Source organism: Cyprinus carpio, chromosome B16, assembly GCF_018340385.1.
Source record: "Cyprinus carpio isolate SPL01 chromosome B16, ASM1834038v1, whole genome shotgun sequence".
Classification (NCBI taxonomy): domain Eukaryota; kingdom Metazoa; phylum Chordata; class Actinopteri; order Cypriniformes; family Cyprinidae; genus Cyprinus; species Cyprinus carpio.
The window spans coordinates 20,511,114-20,528,389 of NC_056612.1; the positions used below are offsets into that span (position 1 = coordinate 20,511,114).

Sequence of the window (17,276 nt, forward strand, 5' to 3'; positions counted from 1 at the left end):
AATGACCATCACTGCTGGTTAAGTTGTAAGCAATAACTGTGTAATATGTTGAATATTCATGTATTTACATGTGCAAATATGAAAAAAAAAAAAAAATAGTTTTCAATTATTCATTTTGTGTCTGTTTCAGCCATTGCCCCAAGGTTTGCTGATATATTTGTCCTGGTGGATAGTTTGGCCCAGAGAGAAACACAGCAGATAAGGGAGCTTCTCAACCAACTGGCTGTGCAGCTCAATGTGGGAGATGGATCTCATAAGATCGCGCTGGCTCAATTTGGAGAGAATGTTGTCAAGGAGTTCCTGTTTAATGACTACAAAGTTAAGGAACAAGCCACAGGGTACATAAATCGGTTCAACCCAAGGCCCAGTGGAGAGCGAAAATTAGGACAGGCCATAGATTATGTTCGTACTCACTTTCTTAACACGGCGTCTGGCAGCAGAATTGCTAGAGGCTACAAACAGTATCTGCTGGTGCTCAGAACAGGGAACTCTTCTGACTCCACTCAGAGGGCCATACGAACAATGAAGAATGAGGATGTGACTGTTATTGATATCAGATTGGAAGCAGATTTACACTACCTGTTACCTTCGCTACGCACTTTCCAGGTTGATCAGAATATCATTGATGTTGCAACAGATATCAGAAAACGAATTCAGGAAACAGAAGTTTTCAATGTTACAGGAGGTTAGTTTGCCTTTATTTCAACTACGAACAATAAAGACATAACAGCACATTATGAATTATGTGTTCTCTAAGGTGCATTAAGTAAGTGTGACACAAGATATGAATAATATTTTCGATTAAAATTAGATGATGACTCCAGTCATATATGTGAAGCTGTTTTATTCTACATAAGGTGGGTCACATAAACATAATTTACCGCAAACGCAGAATTTTTTTTTTCCCATACAACATCAACATATGTTGCATGTCAGTCAGTCTGTTGTAACGTCTCATAATAAACACCATTTGTACCATTAGAGCTTAAGGGGGGCAGCAGAGAGCTTAATATTGTTGTCTTGTTTAGCAAAATGATTAAGAGTCAGTAAGACAAACTGAAAACCTTATTTAATTAAAAAAAAAAAAAACCTATGCAGTGTACACCGTAATGTACAACTATGATTTTAATAATATGTGTAATTTTGTGATAATTGTTGTTCAATTTTACCACTATTTTCCACTATATTAATGTATTTTTATTGTCTTTGAACAGATTGCACATCAGCCCAAGTGGCGGATATTGTGTTTATTGTGGATGAATCGGGTAGTATCACCAGTAGCAACTTTCTACTAGTGAAACGTTTCATCCACCGCACAATTAGTGGCCTCGAGGTGAACTCTGACAATGTGAGGGTGGGAATGATTCTTTACAGTGACACACCCCGTGCTGAATTCTACTTGGACAGTTTCGTTAACAAGAGTGATATTCTGAACTATGTTAAAATCATACCACAAAGAGGCGGAGGAACTGCAACTGGTGCGGCCCTGAATTTTGCCAAGGGCCATCTCTTTACTAAGAGAAGGGGCAGCAGGAAAGCTTTCGGTGTTAAACAGGTAGCTGTCGTCATCACTGATGGCAAGTCACAAGATGAAGTCGCTGCCCCAGCTGCTGAGCTGAGGCGCTTAGGAGTCACTGTATATGCCCTCGGGGTGAAGGATGCTAGTGTGGAGGAGCTCAAAAAAATAGGATCTTACCCTGAACGCCAGTTTGTGTTCAATGTGGATAGTTTTCAGATGCTTACTTCGCTGGAGAAAAGCCTCAGAAAGAGCCTTTGTAAGGTTGTGGTCGATAGAGGTTTTGACAAGAACAATAGATTCATTCTAAAACAAGGTAAAAGCAACAAACAATGTAGGAAATGTTAAAAGAGTCAAAAACATTAACTTTCTATATTGTTGAGGGAGTACACACTATTTCAAGTAATTGATTGATAAATTAGTTATATTTACTTAGATTCAGCATTTTGCCTCATAACTTTTGATTACATTTTCAGCCACTTTGTGTAATAGTTAAGGAGAAATTATTACACAATGAGAAGATTTTTCATAATTTTATTACTTTTCCATACATTTTTTTATTTTTTATTTTAACATCATAATACCCTTAATTTAAAGAGCTTGTGCTGAATATGTTATGCTTTAATTTAGTATGAATATTTTTGCTCTTGGTTTCTGCTTATAGTTTCTTGTACTTGTCATTCAATCCTCACTTTTAGGATGTGTGAACACAGAGGAAGCCGATATTTATTTCCTGTTGGACCACTCTGGCAGCACTCGTGCCGACTTTGAAGATGTGAAGAAATTTATTATAGGCGTCCTGCAACAATTCAACATTGGACCCAATCAAGTTCGTGTGGGAGTTGTGAAAGTCGACCATGATCCGACTCTACAATTCAGCCTGACAGAGCACAAAAACAGAGTCTCCTTAGAAGCGGCTGTGAAGAACATCAGTCAGCCCTATGGAGGCACAGAAACAGGCAAAGCACTAACTTATGTGGCCAATCTCTTTAGTCAGGCTAAAGCATCCCGCCCGGCTAAGGTTCAGGAGATTCTCATTGTCATTACTGATAAGGAATCCCAAGATGAGGTGAGTGAACCAGCGGCAGAGCTGAGGATTCAAGGTGTTTCAGTCTATGCAATTGGATTAAGGGATGCCAACCAGGAAGAGCTCTTGAGAATGACGGCTGACGAAGCTAAGCAGTTCTATGTAAGCAACTATGATGCACTCAATACCCTCAAGAACGAAGTTATCACAGATATTTGTTCACAAGAGGGTAAGACTAATACATATACCGAAAAAAAATCCATGTTTTTGTCTGGTTTAAAACAACATACATTTAGAAAAACTTGAAAACATTAAAATGTTTATTAAAGATATACTACCATTCAAATGTTTGAACTACTTTTTTTTTTTGAATTTTTTTTTTTATTTTTTTGAAAGTAATTAATGCTTTTATTCAACATGGACACAGTAAACTGATGTGACAGTAAAATTATACAATATTAGAAAAGATATTTCATTTTCAAATAAACACTGTTCTTTTGAACTTTCTATACATCAAAAAATCTGGGAAAAAAACCACAATAGTTTCCATTAAACTGTTATGTAACACAGGTTTTCCCTAGATTGATAATGATAATAAACTTTTTTTGAGCACCAAATCAGCATATTAGAGAGATTTCTGAAGTATCTTGAGAAACCGAAGACTCAAGTAAGGGCTTCTGAAAATTCAGCTTTGCCATAACAGGATTACATTTTTAAAATCCATTAAAATACTTAACAGTTATTTTAAAATATTTATATTTTAATAATATTTTACAATATTACTGTTTTTACTTGGTAAGCATTCAAAAAAATTTGAAAAATTCTAGAAATTCCACAAACTTTTGGATGGTAGTGTAGCGTAAAGATTTTATTTCTAATTTTGAATATGTTTTATGTATTTACTGGATTTGTTCTTCTACTTTCTTTAGCCTGCAAGAACAAAGTGGCAGATATCATGTTTTTGATTGACGGCTCTTCTAGCATTTATAGCCTAAACTTTACATCAATGAAGACATTTATTACCAAAGTTGTAAATGGTACCATTATTGGAGAAGATAATGTGCACATTGGGGTGGTCCAGTTCAGCGATAATCCACAGGAGCAGTTTCCACTGGATAGGTACTACAACCAGGATGACGTAGAGAAAGCGATCAACAGCATTAAACAGCTAACAGGAAACACATACACTGGAAAAGCGCTCTCATTCATTTCAAAATATTTTGACAAATCCAACGGCGGTCGGCCTGATGTTCCACAGTTCCTTGTAGTTATCACAGATGGGGAAGCTCATGATGCTGTCGCTGCACCCGCAAAGGATATCAGAGACAAGGGTGTGACCATCTTCTCAATAGGTGTGGGTAGTGTAAACACCACACAGCTCTGGGAGATCAGTGGAACTCAAGATAAAGTGTACGTGGAGAGGGATTTTGAAGCACTTCAATCCATTGACAAAAACCTCCAATTCAAGCTCTGCAGCCCTGAAACAGGTGAATCATAAACATTCCTAAAATGTTCATGTGTGCCACATTTACAGCACATCCCTGTTGAAAAGGTCAGCTTTTTGTTTTGGATGTTGTTTATACAGGGTTTGGAAAAATGTAGAATTTCTGTCTTTCATTTCATGAGTTGAATTGTGAATTCTGCAGGAAGTTGAATTGGAATTTGAATTGGATTGACAGAAAGTTCAATGCATCTAATTTATAGTTCCAAAAATGCAACAGGCAATGGCATTCTGCAAAATGCCACCCTTGGTAAATTTAAATTTAAATTTTTCAGAAGTAAAGACATTACATTAAGAGTAAATTTCTTAAGGTCAGGCTTACACACAATTTTATTTTAAGAGTTAATAAAGGGGTTAAGAAAGGCCTCTTGAAGCAAAGAGATGCATTTGTGTTAGAAAAATATTCATATTTAAAACTTTATAAATCGTAATCTCTAGCTTCTGCTAACGGTCGTATGCGCATACAAGAGAAAGTGGCGTTTACAGCATAGGAAAACCAGTCTCTTCTTGGATTATATTGAAATCCTCTGATGTTTTCCTTTACAAATCCTCGTTTTGTACTTCTAATTCGTGACCGGTGTTTTCTTTTGCTCTCCCCTCTAAACTTCTGCGTTCATTACTTCTCACTGGAGCTTAGGCTATGCCTAAATCCTACGTCATCCGCTGTAACGCCACTCTCTCGTGTACACTCGTATGACAGTTAGCTGTTAGGGTGAGTAAATAATGGGGCCATTTAAATTTTTGAGTGAATTAAATTACTTGAATAGTAATTTTGCTTCCTGTTAGTCACCCGGTTAAAATTATTCAAATGCAAACATGTTGGTTGACTACAAATTATTGCTATGAACAACATACTGTAGATATGACCAATATCAAGAAAGCGCTAGAATCAACCATCTTAGACCATCCTGGGAATTTATTCTTGTTTAAGCTAGTCTTGGAGTACATGTTTTGTTTTTTTATGGAATATTAATAAATGTTTTTCTCATATTACTTGTAGATTGTCCGAGCAATCCGTTGGCTGATGTGATCTTCCTGGTGCAGTGCACCAGACGGATTCGTATTCAAGACTTTGAAAACATTAGAAACTTTTTAATCTCCGTGGTGAACAGCACACAGATTGGGGACAATCTAATTCGCATTGGCGTTATTGTTTACTCAGGCACTCCATATCAGTTCTCTTTAAACCAGTACAACAATAAACGTCAGGTAGTTGAGGCCCTAGAAACCTTGAAGCCCCCAACTGGAAACTTCAACACGGCTAAGGCTCTTGGATACTCGCTCAATTACTTTAAAGAAGAGAATGGTGGGCGACATAAACGGGGCATCCCTCAAATGCTGTTCGTAATTACGGATGGTGATGCTAGAGACCGAGAAAATTTATATACATGGGCTGATGAGTTTGCGGCCAACCATATAAATGTGTATGGAATTGGAGTGGCTAGAGCTCAAAAGAGTGATCTGGAGATCATTACCAAGAACAAAAACCAAATCTTCCATGTTGATAATTACGAGGGCCTTAAAGGACTGCAGAAGAACGTCTCCAGTGTGCTTTGCAGTTCAACCAAACCAGGTAAAAGCTTTTGCTTCAGACTTTAAGAATTCAAAAGCAAATTAGATGTCAGATTTATCAACATGACCAGAACTAGATTGTCTCTGATTGTTCTGTCTTGCAGAATGCCACATGGAGGTAGCTGACATGGTGTTTCTGATTGATGGATCTGAAAGCATCAACGATGAGTCATGGAGAACTATGATTGCTTTCTTGCTAAATGTTGTGGACCAGCTCCGTATTTCTCCAGAACTTTTCAGAATTGGTATAGCCCAGTTCAGCAGCTCATATCGGAAGGAGTTCTACTTAAATGAGCATAAAGATTTGGAGGGGGTAAAATTAGCAATTAGACAAATTCAGCAAATTAAAGAAGGGACAAAAATTGGAAACGCTCTAAGTAGCGTTGTGGAATTCTTCGAGGAGAGCAAAGGGAGTCGCACAGCGAGCGGGGTACCACAAAATCTTGTACTTATTACTGATGGCATTTCATCAGACAGTGTGAACGAGGCAGCCGAATATCTCAGACGCCTTCGAATTAACGTCTTTGTTATTGGAATTGGGGATGTATTGATGTCTCAGCTCAGTTATATTGCTGGGTCACTGGATAGGGTATTCAGAGTGCAGGACTTCAGCTACCTTAATATGACAACAGCAACATTTGTGGAAGCCCTTTGTATTCCTCAATCCATAGATCCAAGTGAGTAGAAGTACCATCTATGTGTATATATGCACACACATAAAACCTTGCTACGTGTACTGCATTGGGCTAATCGAGACTTGCCATAACACTTGCATTTTATTGCTCTTTTGTTGGATTTGATTGCTTCTATTGTCTTCATTTGTAAGTCACATTGGTTGAAAGCTAAATGAAATCTGCTAAATGACTAAATGTAAATGTGTGATATTAAATTGTAGAACTGATATTAAATAGTTAAATTTGAATATACCTTCAAGATTAACAGAATTAAGAATCCACAGTATGTTTGGACTTGTCACATGCTGGTGTGAAAATCAAAGCACACAATGAAGGAGATATCTAAATAGTTCTTTTAATGATCCAGAAGAGAAAAGAGGGCACATCCAAACACAAATCCAAATAATCGAACATCAATAGCGGACAAAAAGGAATAAAGACAGACTTTAAATAGTGAACATAATCAGTGGGAAACAGAAACAGGTGTGGGGCTAATTACCTAAACAAGAAGATGACCAAATAAGGAAGCAGAGTAAGAACAGAAGTCCATGATTGTGACAGTTCGCCCCCCTCCTGGAACGGTGCATCCCCGCACCGAAAGAAATAGTCCAGAGGGAGGGTGGGGTTCAGGAGGCGGGCATGGGGCAGGCAATGGAGAGGGAGAATAGACCATAGTACCAGGGTGGAGTGGATGGAGGAGCCCAGAGCAGAAGGAGCCAGATGGAAATCCAGAGGCCAGCCAGCCTGATGACCCACGGTGGAGTCGACGGTGGGAGGAGCCATGGTGGAGTAAGAGCCGACAACACCAGGGGGCCAAATGATGGAGACTGCACCGATGGATGAGGAGCGGAGCAGAGCCAGGGTGACACAGAGGATCCAGAGGGCCAAGGTGGCGCTGAAGACACAGGCAACCAAGGCGGAGGCGGGGCTCCGGAAGACTGCAGTGGAGCCAGAGCGACTGAGGATGGAGGTGAAGCCGGAGGGATGGAGTGACGAGGCGAAGCCAGAGGAGTGGAGTCCCGAGGTGGCAGATGGTTGACAACTGACCAAGACGGAGCCAGAGGGACGAGGGAGCCCGGTGGAGATGAGGGAGCTAAGTGCCAAGGCAGAGCCGATGGGTCGAAGGACCGAGGTGGAGTCCAGGGCTCTGAGGCTGGAGGCGGAGACAGGGGATCCTCATGCCAAGGTGGAGCTGGAGACTGGAAGTCCCGAGGCAAATAAGAGCGCCCAGATGGCACTGACTGAGAGTGAGCTGAGGGACTGACAGGCACCAGCGGAGATAGGGTTGAGGCTGGTTTGAGAGGAGGCGGAAGAGGGAGGCTGGGAGGGAACACAGAAGGACTTGGGCTGGACAGAACCAGCGGAGACACAGGAAAATTGGGAAATGCCTCCCCCACAAAAAAAAAAAAGCGACGATCAGCTCAGTCACCGCAGGCTCAGGCTCTCCGTCTGCAGTGGGCTCAGGCAATACTTCCGTGCAGCAGGATGACGGCTGGCTGGTCTCTGGTTCGGGAGTGGGGCTGGAGATATCCTCCTCAGCGGGGCAGACGGTGAACGGAGATCTGTTATTCTCCAGCACCCACTCCGCAAAAGTGGCAAAATCCTCTTTGGGACCATTCGCTGGTAGGCGTGCCTTACACTGCTCGCTCAGGCCGGTGTAATAAACACAGAGCGAGCGGTCTGGGAAGTGGGTAAAACACACCAGATCGATAAAGTCCTTGCTGTGGTCCTCCAGCAAACAGTCCAACTGCTACAAAAAAAAAAACCTGACAATCTTGTGTGTAAAGCAAAGCGCATGATGAACAAAACAAAAAGAAAAATGCCGCTAAACTTACTCACTTTTTAGGTCTGCTATTCTGTCACACGTGCTGGTGTGTAAATCAAAGCACACAACGAAGGATATATCTAAATAGCTCTTTTAATGATCCAGAGGAGAAAAAAGGGCACATCCAAACACAAATCCAAATAATCAAACATTAGCAGACAAAGGAATAAAGGAGAAGACAGACTATAAATAGTGAACATAATCAGCGTGAAACAGACCCAGGTGTGGGGCTAATTAATTAACTAAACAAGAACAGGAACATGACCAAATAAGGAAACTAAGTAAGAACAGAAGTCCATGATTGTGACAGGACTACAGTGAATTGATTATCTGGGCGATATTTTTTACTTTTTTTTTTTTTGATATTGGATATTAAATGTTCATAATTAATTGTTAATTTCCCATATTTTTTTCATTTAAATTACCTTTCAGATTACCTGTCATCTAACTCTCACTTAAAATGAATCTTTATTAACACAAATTGTTTAACTATTAATTTACTGTTAAATGAAATCTTTAGCAAATCTCTATATGTAGATTTTTCACATTAAAATGTTCTGATGCCTAAATTAACTTGTAGCATTTAAAATAATTGATTTTTAAAAATCGTTTCACTTTTAATTCAATTAGGCAATACTTATTAATATATGCATATAATTATTCACCTATCATATTGTTGTGATTAGAACATTGACAGCATTCAATTTATCACATATACATTTTGTCTCTCTTTATTTAGGTTGTTCAATTGACATTGGCATCGGATTTGATAACTCGCGCACCAGTTCAAGTTCTCGGTCAATATTTACAGACCAAAAAAAGCTGCAGTCCTACCTTCCCGAGATCATCCGGTACGTTTCGGTTGTCAACGATCTGTGCTGTGTCCGCAGCCCAACCCTCAATACCAATATAGGGTTCCGATTGGTCGAGGGTAATGGAAAGATGCTGGATGATTTTTCCTTCGATGAGTACGATGAAGGTGTGATAAAAAAAGTGATGTCACTTCAGACTTCACAATCTCTGAAATTCAACACCCAGCTTCTACAGTCGTTTGAGAAAAAGTTCAGAGCTTCAAATTCTTATGTAAAGGTGAGAACAGCAGTTAACAATCCATCACATCTGAAAAATACATCAAAGATAGATAGATAGATAGATAGATAGATAGATAGATAGATAGATAGATAGATATTGTAGACTGACTGACTGACTGACTGACTGATTGATTGATTGATTGATTGATTGATTGAGTGATTGATTGATTGATTGATTGATTGATAGAACCAGGACTGACCACCATAAACCAGCATGAACCAACAAAGGTTTTTATGTTGTTCTAAGCGGGTCTTTTCTACAGAGAAGAAAGTTTTTCTTTGATTTCTCTTTCTAGGTGCTCATCATCTTTACAGATGGATTGGATGAACCTGTTGAGGACCTCCTGCTTGCTGTCAGCAGCCTCAGGGCCAGTGGTACAGCGATTAAACAGCAATGAGTTTCTTTAAAACACTGCACTTCATGCTGCAGTTACAGTTACAGATGTGCCTGCTTGGTTGAATATGCTCATTATGTTTAGGCTACTAAGACTCCCTTTGTGACATTCACAGGTGTAAAAGCATTGATGATTGTGGCACTAGAAGGACTTAAAAACTCTGCTGACCTGCAGAGGCTGGAGTTTGGTCGAGGGATGCACTACAAGGAGCTTCTCTCTGTCGGCATGCAGAATGTGGGCAGTGTCATGCAGATGCAGATTGTAAGTCAATTAAAACATCCAAAGGATGAGACTTTGAGAGAATCGGATCATGGTGATGAGGAATGGCTCTGTATTTCACAATTTTAGTGCTATGAGAAATTATGGCCCTTATTAGTCACATGCAAGTACATTGTTATTTGAAGTACATTAGCTGCCTTAACAATCACAACAGTGTTTTGATTGCTGTTTAAACAAATGGCTTCCTGTGGGTGGGTGGGAGTGTGAGGCTCTTTAAGAGGAAGGGAAACAGCTGTGAGTTTTTAAAGAGTGCTGAAGAAAGATGTCAGGGTGTCAAGTGCTTGGTATCAACAGTCACCTTATGACATAAAACACCTTCCTCCGTGTTTCTCACTCTCGCACTTTCTTCCAATCTACAGGATACAGTTGCCTCAAGGGAGTGCTGTAATGTGATGTGTAAATGCAGCGGTCATGAGGGAGCACGTGGAAATTATGGTCGTCCAGGGATGAAGGTGATTAGATTTAGGACAGAAGATTTACTGGACAATATTTGAAAATGAAGATAAGTGTTTAATTTGGCACTGTACTGCTGATCAGGGGCCACTTGGACAGAGGGGACTTCCTGGTTTTCCTGGAGAAGAAGGAGGACCTGTAAGTTCTTCATTTTACACTTATTTTTATGTTTAAACTTATTTTCATTTATTCAAAATCAATTTTCATGTGATAAGCAAGTTACTTTACAATGCCATTGGACCTCAATGTGTTTGCCGTGTTTGTATCCTTAACATGATAACACATTTTTTTGTAATAATGTTAAACTGTTACTCTGGCCCGATGTGATAATGGCCTTGGACTGGTGCGGATGATTACCAAATCCATTGTAGAAATAGCACTTTTACAATACACATTGTTCAGGTTTATAGAAGAAAATAATGTTGAAAATGAAGAAAGTAAAAGGAAAAAAATGCATTATGTACTATACATATCTTACTATAACGATTAAATGTAGAATAAAATAACTTTTTCTTGGTCAATGATGTGACTGTTGTCATCATCTAATATGGGTGTGCTATTTAAACACACACTACCATTAAAAGTTTGGGGGTCAGTAAGATTAAAAATATATATATATTTTTTTTTCCATCAAGGATGAAATTAATCAAAAATGGCAGCGAAGAACTGCACATTGTTATAAATTAATTATATTTCAAATAAATGCTGTTATTTTGAACTTCATGGTTTCCACAAAATATTAAGCAGCAGAACAGTTTCATTGATAATAATAAATATTAGAATGATTTCTGAATGATTATGTGACACTGAAGAATGGAAGTAATTGATGATGAAAATTCAACTTTGCCATCACAGAAATAAATGATATTTTAATACATAAACGGTAATGCTCTTTTACAGTATTATAATTTCACTGTATATTTAAGTGGGCATGAGAGACTTATTTAAGTCATTAAATACAACCTCAAACTTGGTACTGCATTTGTGAGAAGTATTGTTAATTTTTGTGTTAACAATATTGTTAACACTTTTTGCACAAAATGCACAGTAAACTCTTTCAATATCTGAATATATTGTGAATATACTAAAATACTGATGTACTATGACTCATGTACAATACGTGTGTTTTAGGGTGAGAGAGGGCCTCCTGGTTTGAATGGAACTCAAGGACATCAGGGATGCATGGGAAGAAGAGGCATAAAGGTAGCACACTGTGCTATGTGTTTTCTTAATTAATTTTAAATGTTTTTTAACGCTGAAACCTGCAACATTTAGTTTTTGCTGTTTGTTTATTTTTCTTCAGGGTGGCAGAGGCTACTCAGGCAATCATGTGAGTACATCCATAAGAATATGGACACTGACATCGGAAGTTCACATAAACATTTAGGCTCTGTTGCGAGAGCAAAATAACTTTAAAATAGCTTTATACATCATACAAGTTTCTACCTAATTACTGTTAGACAGCAGTTACTAGCCGGCATCTGTGTTTGGATTACTGTCTTTGCCATCTGGAAAGGTTTGTTTTAGCCTGTGGTTTTTGTTGTTTTTATAAGATTGTATATAAATTGCATTCCTGTCTACATTCATTTGGCTTGTTAATGCATGTAATGTAACCGCCAATTGCTTATTAATGTGGTGAGTCTCTTTTAATCTTCTTTTTTAATAGGGAGATGATGGAGAATTTGGTTTAGATGGGGTAAATGGTGAACAGGTAAGAAAATTTTGGTGCACTTCTATCATCCAGTGAGTTATCAAGGGCTGATATATAGATATGATGCAAACTAAAATAAGCAAAAGTTATCTTAACTATATTATATCTGTATTATATCTTAAATGCTTGCTAAGGCAGTCTCACTATTATATTAAGTTTATTCACAAACAATGTATTATATGTTAACCACTTAGGGAACACCTAACAATTGCACGTTTTGTTAAAAAAAAAAATCGAAATATCTAGTTTCTCCTGAATTTTCACAATATGAAAGTCATGCATTTCTGTTGTTAAACAAATTCCACATTTGTTTGTTCCTCTCAGGGTGTACCAGGAGCACCAGGAAGCCCAGGAGAGCGAGGAGATCCAGGCAGCCCAGTAAAATCCATCCCATATATTCTTCTTTGTACTTATCAACAATGACACGGTCTCTCTTTTGTGCTTTAATTTAATTGTCTTATTCATACGTATGATCTTCATTGTGCTCAAACCGCAGGGTCCAAGAGGTATCAGAGGAAACCCTGGAAACCCAGGACAGCGAGGCCTAAGAGGAGATCCAGTTAGTAGACTTTAGCTGCACATAATTATCCTTTAATGTAACAAAACACAGTTCATACTATCATTAGAATGGTGATTTTAAATTTAAAAGATTGTTCAAATTAGATTCAAGTAGTTTGCATACATTAATTCAGCTTATTTGTCAAGCTCACTCTGTTCCAAAGGAATGGTCTGTGGTTAACATTGTTTCTTGTTGCCAAATTTGACAAAGAATGTCTCTAGCGTCTTGAAGCAAAATAGTGAATTGTAGGGTACTTGTGGGGAACAATAGCAGGTGCAAGGACAGCGACTGATAAACGTCATGCAGTAGATGTTCCAGTAGTGTTTGGCTGAATTTTGACCCCTGTTAATCCATTTAATTATAATCAGGGAAGTCCAGGATTAGACAACAACTCCAGCGGTCCTAAAGGTGACATCGGGAGCCCAGGCTTTCAGGTATGGGGAGATTATTTAATTTTACTAACAACTGACCCTTAACAGTGCCATTTTACATTTACATGTCTAAGTTTATTAATAGAAATTTTAGGGCTGCAAATAAGAATGATAAACTAATCTGTTGTTTGTAATCTTTTTGATTAATACATAAAAAAAAATTGTCATTTTATTTTCTGTATTCTGTATTTTTTGGAAAACATGTTATTCTGCATCCTGGGCGATGTTCTATTCCAAAAAGTGTTCACATTTACAGTAATTCTATTAAAACAAAAACAAACAGAGCTGTAACAAGGCAAACAGATGTCAGTGACAAAAGACCAGACGATAATGATCAATAATGAAATTTGTTGTCAACTATATATTTATTATACATTTTATTATTAGTATTTTTTTTTATTGTTGCTTAGTCCTTGTGTGTGTGTGTGTGTGTGTGTGTGTGTGTGTGTGTGTGTGTGTGTGTGTGTGTGTTTGTGTGTGTGTGTGTGTGTGTGTGTGTGTGTGTGTGTGTGTGTGTGTGTGTGTGTGTGTGTGTGTGTGTGTGTGCGTGTATTTATATATGAATGATTTAACAACAAATATCAATTATTTTCTTTTCATTCTCTCTCTGTGTAAACAGGGTGAACCAGGTCTGGATGGTCTTCCTGGTCTAAGTGGTGATAATGGCAGACCAGTAAAAGAATCTTAATCTTTGATATGTAGATATAGTACAGAAGTATTAACTTATAAGCCTGTTTTCTCTTTTAATATCTTGATCTTTATTTCCAGGGTCCTAATGGCAGAAGAGGCTCAGCGGGTCTGCTGGTAAAGTACTGTTGAAATATTATTTAAGCCACTTCTAAAATTATACCAAATGACTTTTTTTGCTGGTGAATTCAGGGTCCCAGAGGGCCTCCAGGAGCCGCAGGACTACAAGGACTCCCTGGAGCCACGGGTCCACTGGTAATGTACAAATTGTTTCTATTTCTTTATTTTTAAATCTATCAATAAATACAAGGTGTACCCCATAATGATAATCCAAAAAACACGTAGAGTTGTAGCTGATTTGTTTGCCAGTTTGTTAACAGTGAGAAAAGATGCAACTGAAGATGACATTTGTGTTGGAGTGCTATTAATTATGTGAAATGTATATAACCCCCATTCAAAATGCATTTGATCTCAAATTGGATGTATGTAAATATTTTGAGTTTGAGCTTGTGATCGAGTCTTTCTGTCTCTGTTCAGGGTGCTATTGGTCCACCTGGTCCAGTTGGGCAGAAAGGTTATATCGGTCTACCTGGACCTCAGGTGCATGTTGAAAAACAATGAATTGACTATTTCATTTGGTTACTGTTGCCATTAATATCCAGTAAACCACATCCGGCCATCAATGAGATTGTGTTGATTTCTTTTACACAGGGATCTCATGGCCCTCCAGGAAGGCCAGGATCTAAAGGAAGCTCTGGGTCCAGGGGACAGAAGGTCAGTGACTTCTTTTCATCCTCTTTATTTATAAATGTAAGCTTTTTTAGCACTAAACCTTCTCATCTTGCTTTTGCCTTACAGGGCCAGTCAGGTGATCCTGGAGACAAGGGAGCTTTAGGACCTCCAGGCCCTAGAGGACTGCCGGTTACTGTTTCTTTCTTTTTTAAACACTGCCAGAACTCAGCAATGTTGGGCATCATCCATCATCATTTAGCAAATTCAGAAAAGCTGTTTTGTTCTTAAATGTAACAAATCAACATTTTATCTGATTGTCTTTATTTGACATTAACAGATGCAACCACTGATTGCAACATTTTTTTCTCATAGGGAAAAGATGGTGCAGATGGCTATGGATTCCCAGGAACCAAAGGACAGAAGGTTTATAGAGAACTATGTTGCAATAATGTGTTCTAAAATATCAAATTTGTGTGATGCCACAATATAAACTATGGTATTATTTAACTAAAAACAACATATAGTCTTTTAATATATATGTAAAAAAAAAAATATATTTTTTAATTTCTTTAATTTTTTTCTTAGGGAGATTCTGGTTTCCCAGGTTATCCTGGACTTCAGGTGAGTTTTCATTCATCCAAAACTTGGAAGTACATTAATTATAATGGGGTTGGTTCTAAAATAATCACTTGATAGTTTAATGAGTGAACAATGTTTAGTCACTCTCTTTTTTGACATTCAGGGTGAACTGGGTTTTAAAGGAGCAAATGGAGGTGGTGGCCCTAGAGGCAACAGAGGAAGAGGGGTAATGACATTTTAAAGTTAACTTTTTTTTGCTCATTCTGTGAACCTTGAGGAGAATTAATTGGATGTCTGATAACAGGGCAATGCTGGAAGGCCAGGATCAGAAGGAGATCCTGGCAGCGAGGGCGTGAATGGACACAGGGTATGTTTATATTAAAATTATTCACATCATATGATCATGGGAATTTGAAGGGATACAGAATGTTGTTTTCTTCACACAGGGCCCAAAAGGAGAACGAGGAAAAAGACCGATTTCTGTAAGTTTCTGATTTTATTTTATTATTATTTTTATTACTGCTGTACAGTTTAACATTTACATTTTTATATGTACTGCAACCTGGAAAGAAATTGTTCACATAATGTAAAAAAAAAAAAAAAAATCTAAAACAACAGTTTCAAATAATTGTTTTTTATTTTAATATATTTTAAATTTTAATTTATTTCTGTGATGGCAAAGTTACATTTTTAGCAGCCATTACTCCAGTCTTCTGTGTCACATGATTCTTCAGAAACCATTCTAATATGCTAATTTGGTTCTGAAGAAATATTTCTTAATATTATCAATATTGAAAATTTTGTGGAAACTCTGATTTGTAAATTTAATACAAATAAGCACAAATATAGTATATCTGCAAAGTAACTCCACAATAATCAGTAAAGAGTAGTGTCTAAATATGAAGTGTCTAAATTTGAAATGTAGGTACACTGAAATGATGTTTAATTTAATATAAACATATATATATATATATATTATATATATATATACATATATATATATATATATGTATATACATATATATATATATATATATGTATATATATATATATATACATATATGTATACATATATATATATATATATATATATATGTATATATATATATATATATATATATATATATATATATATATATATATATGTATATGTATATATATATATATATATATATATATATATATATATATATATATATATATAAATAATATAAATTCTTTTGTAGGACTGTCAGCTGATCTCATATGTCCGAGACAACTGTGGTAAGAAACCTTTATTTATGTTTCTTTTTTTTTTTTTTTTGAAATAGATAATAGCCTTATGATGATGCTTTTTATTGACATTTTTGCTTTTTTGTTTTATTTAACAGTTTGCTGTAGAGGTAGGTAACTTTTTATGTCATATTTCTATGAACACTGAAATGAGAAGCCAAAAATGTGAAACAAAATTAATTTTATGAAAATTAAAAATTCATTTCATTCATTCATTATTCATTCAGTTAAAATCAAATTCATTATTTAAATATGGTCTCATACTCTTCTCTCTCTTATATATTTGTCTAGATAACATAAAATGCCCTGTCTACCCCACTGATCTTGTGATTGGCTTGGACATGTCTGGAGATGTGCTTCCTCAAGGCTTTGAACGCATGCGTTCTGTAGTCCTTAGACTGCTGGACAATATCAACATTGCAGAGAGCAGCTGCCCAACGGGTGCTCGGGTGGCTGTGGTCTCCTACAACTCCTACACCAAATACCTGATCCGATTCAACGACTATCACCGCAAAAAGCAGCTTATTGAAGCAGTGAAGAACATCGCCCTGGAACGCACTACAAATCAACGTAACATAGGCGCTGCCATGCGGTTCGTGGGCAGGAATGTCCTGAAGCGTGTGCGAAAGGGTGTCCTGATGAGGAAGGTAGTGATCTTCCTCACTGCTGGAGAATCTCAGGATTCGACGTCCCTCACCACAGCCATTCTAGAGTACAAAGCCATGAACATTAAGCTTGGTGTCGTCTCACTAAGAAATGCCCCTAATATTAGAAGAGCTTTTGAGGTAAAGTTACTGTAAGCACACTTAAATCTGTATTTTACTTAACTTTTTATTATTTAAAGGAATAGTTCACGCAAAAATGAAAATTCTGTCATCATTTACTCGCCTTCATGTTGTTACAAATCTGTACGACTGACCAAGGGGACATTTTCAAATTTTCTATTACTTGTTAAGTTTAGTTAGTGTATTG

The 17,276-nt window shown here is 37.3% G+C and overlaps 1 protein-coding gene across 1 annotated transcript in view; it reads left to right on the plus strand.

Moving 5' to 3' along the window:
• Positions 1 to 17,276, plus strand: part of col6a4a (collagen, type VI, alpha 4a) — a 31,774-nt gene that overhangs the window by 8,702 nt on the left and 5,796 nt on the right. The window contains exons 4-34 of the mRNA XM_042741409.1: positions 131 to 685; positions 1,215 to 1,832; positions 2,215 to 2,772; positions 3,473 to 4,030; positions 5,045 to 5,617; positions 5,721 to 6,293; positions 8,855 to 9,204; positions 9,503 to 9,581; positions 9,717 to 9,862; positions 10,240 to 10,332; positions 10,418 to 10,471; positions 11,465 to 11,536; positions 11,637 to 11,663; positions 12,000 to 12,044; positions 12,369 to 12,422; positions 12,541 to 12,603; positions 12,972 to 13,037; positions 13,654 to 13,707; positions 13,803 to 13,838; positions 13,914 to 13,976; positions 14,259 to 14,321; positions 14,433 to 14,495; positions 14,580 to 14,642; positions 14,826 to 14,876; positions 15,039 to 15,074; positions 15,196 to 15,258; positions 15,337 to 15,399; positions 15,479 to 15,514; positions 16,259 to 16,295; positions 16,403 to 16,414; positions 16,596 to 17,089. Coding sequence (XP_042597343.1) covers positions 131 to 685; positions 1,215 to 1,832; positions 2,215 to 2,772; positions 3,473 to 4,030; positions 5,045 to 5,617; positions 5,721 to 6,293; positions 8,855 to 9,204; positions 9,503 to 9,581; positions 9,717 to 9,862; positions 10,240 to 10,332; positions 10,418 to 10,471; positions 11,465 to 11,536; positions 11,637 to 11,663; positions 12,000 to 12,044; positions 12,369 to 12,422; positions 12,541 to 12,603; positions 12,972 to 13,037; positions 13,654 to 13,707; positions 13,803 to 13,838; positions 13,914 to 13,976; positions 14,259 to 14,321; positions 14,433 to 14,495; positions 14,580 to 14,642; positions 14,826 to 14,876; positions 15,039 to 15,074; positions 15,196 to 15,258; positions 15,337 to 15,399; positions 15,479 to 15,514; positions 16,259 to 16,295; positions 16,403 to 16,414; positions 16,596 to 17,089 — 5,618 coding nt within the window. The remainder of the gene's footprint in view (positions 1 to 130; positions 686 to 1,214; positions 1,833 to 2,214; positions 2,773 to 3,472; positions 4,031 to 5,044; positions 5,618 to 5,720; positions 6,294 to 8,854; positions 9,205 to 9,502; positions 9,582 to 9,716; positions 9,863 to 10,239; positions 10,333 to 10,417; positions 10,472 to 11,464; positions 11,537 to 11,636; positions 11,664 to 11,999; positions 12,045 to 12,368; positions 12,423 to 12,540; positions 12,604 to 12,971; positions 13,038 to 13,653; positions 13,708 to 13,802; positions 13,839 to 13,913; positions 13,977 to 14,258; positions 14,322 to 14,432; positions 14,496 to 14,579; positions 14,643 to 14,825; positions 14,877 to 15,038; positions 15,075 to 15,195; positions 15,259 to 15,336; positions 15,400 to 15,478; positions 15,515 to 16,258; positions 16,296 to 16,402; positions 16,415 to 16,595; positions 17,090 to 17,276) is intronic.